The following is an 11,265-nucleotide window of genomic DNA, read 5'->3' on the forward strand; positions in this document are numbered from 1 at the left end:
ACCAGGAGAAAGAATCTCAGTATATCTAGAAGCACAAAGGGCCCCAAACAGCTAAAGCTGTCCTCACCATAATAAATGAGCTCCAAGCGTATTACACAACCACAGTAAAAACAACAGAACCACGGTGGACCAGACTGAAGATCAGACCCAGAAATAAACCTGTAGTTACAGCTTTCCAATTCTTTGGTAAAACTATCAAAACTGCAGAGAAAAGAAAAGCTGTTTTAGCAATGGTGCTGGGGAAACTGGGTTTCCACGCACAAAATCTATTCAAGATCAAGACCTGAAGTTTGTAAACTGCTAAAGGAGAGCACAGACCCTTCATAACCGGGGCATGGGCAGGAGCTTCCTCCCCAGGAAACGCTGTGAGCACCAACGACGGAAGCAGCCGCTCCCTGGCATAGGGCACGGCATGCACTCAGCTCCCTGACAGGGGCCCAGGTCTACAGCCCTGCTGGGCTCTACCTTTTCCCAGTTCTATGGCCCACTCCCATTCCTCGACTCCCATTCCTCGTGTGCCTTCCCTTCCTTAGTCTCCATTTCTAAAAGCACCAACGACAAAGCCCGCATGCGCAGCAGAGGACACCATCTTCAGCGAGAAGAGACAGCCGGTAGGAGGGAATCTTTGCCAACTTGTCATCAGGCAGTGCATGTCCAGGATACACAAAGAACCACAAAAATTAAACAGAAAAAAACCCTAAACCCATCAGCAATGTGCTAATGAACTACACAGACAGCAGACATGGTGGAAAGTGTGCCCGGGGGAAGCACACCAATGCCGGACTGACCATGGACGGATGGGACAGCGCATCACCAATGTCTCACTGTCAACACTGAAGGACACACACGAGGAAACAAACAATTCAGCTTTTATTGTATTTAAATTGGCATATTTGAAACAAAGTTCACTGTTATAATTCAAATAATATATTATAATTCAAATAATTTTGCTAACTTTCAAAATTTTATTAAATTTTAAGGGTAGCAAAGGAACGTTACGAAGTAGTCCTTCATTGCACGGCAGGAGCCTGGTTGGTTACATTCTGGAAAAAGAACGATGCATTTTCCCTTATTCTTTCCAGAAATGGGTCTGTGAGATTTAAATTGTCTCCAGAAAAATGCCGCCACTGCTTCAGCTGCGACATGGACAAAGGTCTCAGGGAGCGGGACTTCTGGTGCTGAGGGCCGAGCTGACACTGTCTGGAGGTGACAGGGGCATCCAGTGCGTCATCTGAAATAAGGGAACAACAAGACGCCTTAGGACAGCATGTGCCCACCGCACAGTGGGTCATCTGATGTCACATCCGACCACACAGTCAGCTAAAACAGTCACCCTGTTTACAAACACTGATAGGCAATTACTGTGCACTCAATGAGTACCCAGCCTCTGACACACACAGAATGAATAATGTCACAAAGAAAGGCTCGTCAGTCCACAGTCCGTTATCTAAGCCCTATGGGAGAGAGTCGAAGGTGGAGTCACTTGTGAGCCCTGGGCTTGGGTGCATAAGGTCCTCGGTTCTATCTCCAGCACCAATAAGTAAATGTACAGCACCAATAAATAAATGTCTAAGAGGTCAGGCAGGTTTATAAAAGCAAATCTGGGCCAGAACTTATTCATAAATGTTCTGCAGCAGCAAGCACACTAAGAGACTGAAAAATGGCTTGCTATAAAAAGGGTCATGAAAACTGCTGAGGAACTCATCAAGTAAGAGTCTTTAGGATTTTGTATTCTTTCTTATTACATGGTTTGTGGATCTGCACGTGGGCATGTGCATGTGTGTGCAGCTCACACCCTACAGCTGGGATGACAGGCAGCCGTGAGCCGCCCAGGGACACTGATAAGTTCCCCAACACACACACTTGACTGTATGAAAACAGTGTGTAAGTAAAAGTCTATAACTAATTACACATCTGTAGTGTGGCGGATAAACTATGATATTTTCATATAACAGAGGATAACGCAGCTGAGGAGAAGGGACCCACCTTCACCCAGCATATTGCTATTTCTAAAAACTTACAATGAGTTTATCGTATTTACATCATTTACACACCTCCAACTGCTCTCACCCCACTAATCCCCTAGAACTTACGCATCTCCTATAATAACTACTGTCGCACACACACAACCTGCTGAGTCCACTTAGTACTGCTCATGTGTACAGTGTTTAGGACTGAAAGAATATTTCAAAATAAATCATGAGTAAAGAAGAAATAACAATAGGTAATATGAAATATGTCAAACTGGAAGATAAGAAGACTACACATTAAATTTATGGGGTTTGGCATAGAAGAAAATTCAAAGGGTTAAAAATCATTTTAGATAATCCCAGCACTCGGGAGGCAGAGGCAGGTGGATCTCTGGGAGTTCGAGGCCAGCCTGGTCTACAGAGCTAGTTCCAGGACAGGCACTAAAGCTACAGAGAAACCCTGTCTCGAAAAACCCCCAAAAAAAAATCATTTTAGAAAATAAGTTTGAAAGTCAGTAAGCCATGCCGGGCAACATGAATGGTGGTGGCACACAACTTTATCCAAGCACTCTGGAGGCAGAGGCAGGCAGATCTCTGAGTTCTAGGACAGCCGGTGGGGGGGGGGGGGGGAGAGAGAAGAAAGAAAGAAAGAAAGAAAGAAAGAAAGAAAGAAAGAAAGAAAGAAAGAAAGAAAGAGATCATTAAGCCAAGAGTTCAACTGAAAAAAAAGAGAAAAAGAGCATTACATTAAATACATTAAAACAGAAGCCCAAGCCTAGTAGATCAGGTCTATAATATCACTTGGGAAGCTGAGACAGAATTGCAAGTTCAAGGCTAGCCTTGGCAACTTGGTGAGATGATACTTCACAATAAAAACTAAAAAGGTTGTTGATCTAGCTCAGAAAGAGAAGCTTTCCTAGCATCCGTGAGGTCCTGGGTTGAATCCATAACTACCCAAATATAAATAAGCAAACAAATACCAGGAAAAGACAGACATGGCAGTGCACACCTATAACCTTAGCACTTGGAAGATTGGGGCCAGAAGATGTTACATTCCAGGCTAGCCTGGGCTACAAGGGGAATCTGAGGTTACCCCAGGCTATATAACAAAAACTTGACTTTAAAAAAAAAAAAAAAGAAAAGAAAAGGTTTTATGAAATAAAACAAAAAAGAAAAAAGTACATAATAGGATCAAATGTCCATAAAGAGAAAAATGAAAACATTTATCTGAAGTTTTAAATCTACCCCTAAGGCAGGAGGATCCCTGGAAGATAAAGGTTAGCCTGGTCTACATAACAAACTTCAGATCAGCCAGAGCCACATAGTAAGACCCTGTCTCAAAACCTAAAACAGTAAAATAATCTACCGCCTAATAAATGTATATCATTATAATTAATTATAACTGAGGAGTATGAGGAGTACGGCCGCTTCTGAGCACCTCTTAAAGTCTGGCCCCGTTATAAACAAATCTTACATGACTTAAACAAACAATAGGTAATTCCACTAAGCACAGGATTTTTATGGCATTGTAATAAAATGTAAAACGTTTTCCTTACTCTGAAGCCACCCTACCAGGCATATTTGCTACATAAGTTAATTTCTTCACAACAGAGTCAGAGATGAAAGCAAGAGGAGAACAAAGTTCTATTGAACACTTCTCTAGCACCGCCCCCAGCCCCAGAGACAGGAAACCTAAAGGTGTCCAGAGACAATCTGGCTGCCTGAGGAAACCAACACAACTCACCAGTGGGACCCTTTCCGCCTCCGCACTCGCAGCCAAGCAGGTCATGGGTCACACACGGTGAATCTTCGTGTAGCGTGAACAAGTCTTTAAGCTCCTCTACCGAGAACTGGATGTGTTCAGATGACCTGGTCAGGTCGACAACTGCCCCCGAGAGGCCTTGCTTACTGATCTGCCTTTGGTAGATCTTTTCCTCGATTGTACCTGGGGAGCAAACACCCATTAGGTTCCTTTCTGGCATCTATTGTTGGTGATGGGTAAAACACATCTACTACTTATTATCTGACAAAAGAATACATTCCAGATACTCAAGCACAAACTAACAAAAGGAAAACTCTAAGGAGATACATTTTGGTCCCATGAAAGATCTTTACCTGTAGTCAGGAGTCTGTAGATATGCACAGGGTGTTTCTGGCCATCTCTCCATACTCTGGACATAGCCTAGACAAAACAAGAGTTCTGAGTACAGCAGAAACTGATGCACATGAGCAATTTTCAGGATTATATTTACCATAGGGAATTCTGAATTTCACTAAAGCTCAAAAAAAAAAAAAAAAGGATGCCAGCATGCTCAACAGGTAAAAGCACCAGCTTGACAATCCCAGTTTGAGGCCCAGAACCTACAGTGTAAGGGAGAACAGCTACTGCAGCTGTCCTCTGGCCTGCACAAACACCATTGCATGCATGCACTGTCCTCTGGCCTGCACACACACACACCATCTCATGCACTGTCCTCCAGCCTGCACACACACCGTCGCATGCACTGTCCTCTGGCCTGCACACACACACACACACACACACACACACACACACACCATCGCATGCACTGTCCTCCGGCCTGCACACATACACACACACACACAACCCATCATCATCATCATCGTCATCATCGCATGCACTGTCCTCCGACCTGCACACACACACCATTGCACGCACTGGCCCTCTGTACATCTTCGCCCTGGGTTCAGCGAGGGAGGTTGAGCTTGCATGGAGGCATGTGAAGTAGCTACGGGAGCACCATGCAGCAGTGAGATGGGTATTCTGATAAAACATGGCAGCCAAGACGCAAAGAACCAAGTACAGCCTGGATACGGCGGGACTAGGCAACTAATAATTCACCCTTGCAAATCCCAAAGGGCATCTGCGACCGCTTTGGGCTTTAGGCACTGACAATGACACTGTGCAGTAAAGGGCTGGTGTTTAACCTTCTGCACGCCCACAAAAATGGCCCTCGTGTCGTTAGTCCATGACGCCTGCTGCTGTGCTCCTCTCACAAACAATGAAGAGTGTGGCTGTCCCTCACCCTCACCAGAAACAGGACAACGCTGGCAAGCTCAGCCATCAGTCTCTACCACAAACTGTCTGTTGATCTAAAGCTTACGAGAGAAATCCCTTAATTTGTGAGGTAAGATTTCAAAGAGTATCACCCCCAACACCAACAAACCAGAGACCACTTAAAGAACCAAGAAAACACCTGTTTTCTCTGTGACAGGCAGCCTGGATCCTGAAGTCAGGGTTTTCCCTTTCCCTCAACTCTTTTCTCTCCTGCTGAAACTTAAGTCTGTAGTCAGTGAGGTTTTCATTTCTCCAAACATCCTTTAACTTCCCTTATATGAAATATCACACTCAGCTTCATGTAGTATAATCCGACTGACTCTGGAGGGACTGAATAAATCCATCAGACTGTCCTGGAGGCATTTCCATGTCCACAGAACCAACTCCCAGCAAAGACCCTGAACGGCAAACCTTGGTGCCATGCTCATCAGTGCCCTTCAGACAGCTCTGCCGGGAGGGACGTGCAGAGCTGTGTCTGGTCCCTCGTGGACTCCCCATGCATTTGCTGATCTTCGTGTTCTTGTAAAACAGTAACTGTGAGTAAGCTGCCTCCTCAACCCTCTGAAGTCTAGTAAATCCAAACTCAGGGCTGTCTTAGCATCCCATGATGAAAATACCAACTAGGAGAAAAATCTATATGCCGAAAACCTCAAAACACACGAAAATAGACTTGGTCTTCTTCAGTTTCCTAAAGTTTATGCTGCAGACTTACTGCAGTCTACACAAATGGCCCAAGGGTCACGAACACCCTGCAACCCTGCTGCACAGTGTGACATGAAGACTGGTTGTGAACTCTCAGGTTGGAATAACAAGCTTCCATTTCTTCACATACAAAAAACATGGGCTTCATACATGCACATGTGGAGATGTTGCAAGTATTAAGGAGACAGCAAACGGAGAACACTCAGCAGGTGCCTGCCACAAAACAAGAGCCCCATACCCAACAACTATTTACGCATCACTTGATTTCCTAGGCATTCACAGTGTCAACTTGATGCATAAACATTCCTACCTGGATGTCAGTAGCTGGGTTCCAGTCAATATCATAGAGAATTAAGTGAGATCCTCCAATAAGATTAAGTCCCACACCACCAGCTTTGGAACTTAATAAAAAAATAAAATCAGTAGAGTATTTACTGTTGAAACTATCAACAATCTGCTGCCTTTGAGACACTGGTGTCTGGCCATCAAGTCTTGCACAAGCATATCCATGATGCCTGCATACATCTTCTAGAATATTCAGGGTTTGTCTGTAGTTGGACACCAAAACCACTCTGTCAACCAAAAACAAAACTTCGTTACATAGCATTTTAAGGCAGTATTTTGTTCTTTTGTTTTTGAGTTAAAGGAAAATAGCAACACCAATATGACAGGAACAGCAATGGCAGGCAGAGTTAGGAGCAGCTGTTAGCCACCGAGTTGTGTGCAGGACGGACTCTTAATCAAGAGCCATCTCCCTAGCCCCTGCCTTAAAACCTGCAGAGGCTCCTCGGAAGGAAGGAGCTCAGGGTATCGTACACAGAACCCTAGGTCTCACCCCCACGTGAGAGGGCGGCTGGCAGGGACTGCAGAGGCAGGGCACGGTGACAGTAACATGGGGGCTGGTGCAGGGCTTACTTTTCAGCTGGGCGAAGTTCATGGATGGCCGCCAGGAGCTTCACCAGCACCTGCAGTTTCCCAGACTCCTTCTCAGAGAACTGGAGAGGGTCGTAGCCGGCCGGGAACACGGTCAGCAAGCCTTGGCATAGGTTCCTCTCTTCATTTTCTTCACTGCTTGAGCTACATTCTTTTCCCTGTTCAAATGGGAGTTAACACTGGCTCATGGCTGCTGCTTTATTAAGGAGGTAGCCCAGCTAACCGTGAGGTCAATCTTTCCAGGTCACAATTACCATTTTGGAAGCAGCCATGCCTCCCGCAGAGTTCTTGGCCCTTCCCAAACCCTGACCCCTCCTATCAATTCTTACTCCCTATCACTGTCCCCTTTCCTCCCTATCACATTTTCCCTTGAATTGTAGGTGGCTCACAGCATCTCCCAGATGACAAACTCAAACAAGCACAACAGTTGCCTGAGCCATGAGTCACATCAGTTTCTTCATAAGAGCAATGATGTCACCAGGCGGTGGTGGTGCACACCTTTAATCCCAGCACTCGGGAGGCAGAGACAGGGAGATCTCTGTGAGTTCGAGTTCAGCCTGGTCTGCAAGAGCAAATTCTAGGACAAGCACCAAAGCTACAGAGAAACCCTGCCTAAAAAAAAAAAAAAGAAAAGAAAGGAAAAAAGGAAGGAAGGAAGGAAGAGAATGATGTCATCAATAAGCTAAAATTTTAAATTTTATCTTATAACACATTTTGCTTATAATCCCAGGATTTGGGATGGAGGTATGCTGATATTGAACCCAGGACCCTATTTTACTAATAGACTCAGGTTACTTTATTCCAAGCACCTCTGAAATTCTTCCCTAAAAATGCCTAGTTGGCACAGAAACACACAAGATGAGATGAAGGTGACTCAATGACAATCCCCTTTAGGCTAAATGCTCAGGGGTAGCAGGTCTCTTCCCCCTTCCTCTGAAACCGTGTTAGCTTCCTCCCTCAGCTGTAATCGCAGTTCTACAGAAGGCCGTGTGCTGACTCAGAGCCCTTTCTTCTCTCGGGGTCTCAGCTTACAGACCGTCTGGCCTGCAACTCCCTAAGTAGGCAGAACTCAGAGATTAAAGGTGTGGCTGCCAGGCCTGCCCAGTCCTTTTCCCACACTGGTCCATCCTGGACCTTATTTCACTGAGTAATTGCTACACACATGTTTAACTCCCCTTACACCCATGCATGTTATATCCCTAATTTTTGTACTAGGCAAATCTTTCTGGGCATATATTTAATTGTAATTTGACTATTCACACATGCACCCAAAATATACTTAGGTCAAGGCATTTGACTGAATATCTATACTACTTGAAGAACTTGTATCAGGTGAGATCTACATAAAATGCCTATAATCTGAAGAGGTCTTGACCCAGGGTTTAGTTTAAATATTTGAATATGGTTACACCATAAAAAATTTATATGGGGTAGACACACACATTTATATACCACACACACACACACACACACACACACACATACATACATACATACACACACACACAGAATATGCAAAAAACTTTCTAAATTAAGTAATATATTCTAAGCCATCATAATTTCTTCCTTTTAAGGAAAAGTTTTTGGCTTCTATTCTTACCTGGGCATCAGGCCCAAACAATTTCATGTTTACCACTGTATATAGAATCTGTTTCTTAAAATTTGCTTCATAAATTATTATAATCTAGCCTTCTGCAGAATTACCTAAAGCTCACTTCTATGACAAATTGAGGAAATAGGACCCCCATAGGATGAACATGGAAAATTCTGCTAGAACACTCCATTTTTTAAGTATATAATTAATGATCTCATATATAAGCTAGTGCCCAAAGTTTTGTTTAGAAAGGTTTTTATTGGGGAACATATTCTGAGTTACTGTATAAAGAACTGAATAAAAGTTTTCCCGGGTGAGAGGGGATATCATTAGTGATTACTGTACAACTTCTTTAACCAGGCGTTCTGCTAGGCTCTTCCTATCATTTCTTGTTAAAATGTCACAATGAGCTAATTATTAGCTCTGCTAATAATTATTAGTTTCCAGATAAGAAAAACCAATGCTCACAGATACAACTTAAGTCCCAAATTTGCCAAAGTTCCAAAGGAAGAGCAGGGAGCAGTGGTGTATGCCATCATCCAGCTGCTGGGAAACAAAGGCTATCAGAGCCAGAATCTAGGGTCCTGCTCAGTTACACATGAAATTCAAGGCCAACCTGAGCTGCAGGAGATGCTCTCAGAGCAAAAGAACTACGGGTATAGCTGTAAGGAACCAGCCCTAATCTCAGAAATCCTTGCTATGCTGCAGACTGCCTTACAGTCATTAAATATGCAAACAGTTGGCTCAACTACATCATCATCCACATTCACACCTATAAAAGGAATCTAATCTGGGAAATGTTCTAGAATAAGATTATACATAAATATCTCTGAGTGCCTGTTTTCTTTTTCTCTGTGCAGCCTTGGCCATGCTGGAATAGGGACAAGAGCTGAGCACAATAGCAGGTGCTTCTGGGCCTGGCCATTCCGCCGGCTGAAGCGGGAGAGTCACTAGGGTCTCTGATACAATGCCAGCCTTGGCTAAACAGCAGCCACTGTGCCGGCTGAAGTGGGAGAATCACTAGGGCCTGGGATACAATGCCAGCCTTGGCTAAACAGCAAGAAAATTCCCCTTAACAGAAAAGGGAAGACAGTAAGCATATTCCAAATAGCTTATGAAGAATAAACAAAATAAAACCAGAAAAGCACTTTATTCTCGGTATTAACAGCTATCAGCTAGTACTATTAATAATACCAAAATGTGGTTTTCTCAGGGTGGAGAGTATAACATTATTTTTGTTTTGTTTATGTTCTGCAATAGAGTCTTACTCTGTAGCCCAGGCTGATCCCAAAATCAAAGCAATCCTCCTGCCTCTGCCTCCCACATTGTGCGTATTACAGGTGTGCACACCATACCAATTTTGTTTATTTTCTTTTTGTGAATTTTCTGAATTTTCCAAATTTTATGCAAAAGTCATGTCTTACTTTTATAAAAAGAAAAATAAATTATTTCAATAGTAAGTTCAGTATTTGTTAGTATCACACAAAACCTACAAAAGGCGAGACCATGGCAAAGGTTGAGACACAGGAGCGGCCACTGAGCATATGAAACCTTCACAAACGCCAGGGCTGAGCACAGTCGGCCTCCTGGCACTCCCAAGCCACACCGCCCTCATCTCAGGCCTGCATATCCATACATACGACATACCTTCACAGGGCGGAACAAAAGGCAAGGGTGGTTGCACAGTTTCTTTAAGGCCCCTATGCAGACGAGGTGATTTTCCGACAGTCCTTGGAGACAGAACCTGAAGGACTGAGAGCTCAGCAGCTCCCGGTAGAGTTCAAGCTGCAGTGCCCCTGGGCGGCAAAAGACCACGCTCTCTATCTTAGGGGGAAGGTACTTATTGATGACTTCCTGAGTTCTTCTGAGGATAAAAAGGCCAGTGAGAGCAGTGAGTTCAGCTGCTCTTCTCTCTCCTAACTCTTTTTCTTCCTGTGGAAGAAAAGAGCAGACTTAAAAAGTGGTATGCAAAAAAAATGCCTGTTGTTATGGTTAAAGTGAGCATTAAATATTATATAATGTTAAACCAGATCAATTATTTCCATCACATTTTATGGGGAGAAAGAGGTGGCTTTTGAGACAAAGTCCACGACACAGCTGAGACTCGCCTGAGACTCCCCGCATAGCACAGTCTTCCAGCCCTAACTCCAGAGTGCTGAGATTACAAGCCCCATGGGACCGTCCTCTCCTAGAAATGAAATACAGGTACGGGACAGAAAGCACAACCACCATAGTGGTGGTCTAATCAATAGCAGAATATACGCAGGCCCTCTGTTTAATTCCTAGCCCTGGAGGAAACCAAGCAAAAACCCATCACAATCTTTCAAAAATATGCACCTTTTATTAATTCTTTGAGACTTTCACATACACATACAGTGTGTTTTAACCATATTCTCCCCCTACTCCTCCCTCCATCTCCTCCCAGATGAACCCCAAGTCCTCACACCTCCCAATTTCTTAAATGTTTTTTATAAACCACTGTGGAGGCTGGAGTAAGAATGGTCACTGAAGGCTCGTGTATTTAAATGCTTAGTCGCCTGGGGGTGGCACTATTTGAAAGGATTAAAAGGGTTAGGAGGTGTGGCCTTATTGGAAGAAATGGTCACAGGGATCAGCTTTGAGGTTTCAAAAGTCCACACTAGGCCCAGTGTCTGTCTCTCTCTGTCTCTGTCTCTCTCTGTCTGTCTGTCTCTGTCTCTGTCTCTCTGTCCTCCCTCTCTGTCTCTCTCTGTGTCTCTCTCTGTCTCTGTCTCTCTCTGTCTCTGTCTCTCTGTCTCTCTCTCTCTCTCTCTCCCTGCCTGTGGATAAGGATGCAGCTCTCATCTTCTCTCTGTCTCTCTCTGTCTCTCTCTCTCTGTCTCTCTGTCTCTCTGTCTCTCTGTCTCTCTGTCTCTCTCTCTCCCTGCCTGTGGATAAGGATGCAGCTCTCATCTTCTCTCTCTCTGTGTCTCTCTCTCTCTCTGTCTCTCTCTCTCTCTCTCTCTGTCTCT

The 11,265-nt window shown here is 44.2% G+C and overlaps 1 protein-coding gene across 3 annotated transcripts in view; it reads right to left on the reverse strand.

The window, feature by feature from the left end:
• Nucleotides 1–853: 853 nt before the first annotated feature.
• The window catches only part of Rad54b (RAD54 homolog B), a 56,905-nt gene continuing 46,493 nt past the window's right edge, over nt 854–11,265 (reverse strand). For 2 of the 3 annotated variants that reach the window (XM_050118712.1, XM_050118718.1), the window contains 6 exons: nt 9,923–10,207; nt 6,664–6,839; nt 6,059–6,320; nt 4,086–4,152; nt 3,715–3,915; nt 854–1,231 (listed from right to left, as the gene is read on the reverse strand). In XM_050118712.1, the coding sequence (XP_049974669.1) occupies nt 1,011–1,231; nt 3,715–3,915; nt 4,086–4,152; nt 6,059–6,320; nt 6,664–6,839; nt 9,923–10,207 (1,212 nt within the window). In that variant the 3' untranslated portion in view covers nt 854–1,010. Of the gene's footprint in view, nt 1,232–3,714; nt 3,916–4,085; nt 4,153–6,058; nt 6,321–6,663; nt 6,840–9,922; nt 10,208–11,265 lie in introns of those variants that run through there. The other variant, XM_050118719.1, reaches the window with a different exon arrangement.

The sequence above is a fragment of the Alexandromys fortis genome, unplaced genomic scaffold (genome assembly GCF_014885135.2).
Source record: "Alexandromys fortis isolate MF-2015 unplaced genomic scaffold, M_Fortis_MF-2015_v1.1 scaffold_18, whole genome shotgun sequence".
NCBI lineage: Eukaryota > Metazoa > Chordata > Mammalia > Rodentia > Cricetidae > Alexandromys > Alexandromys fortis.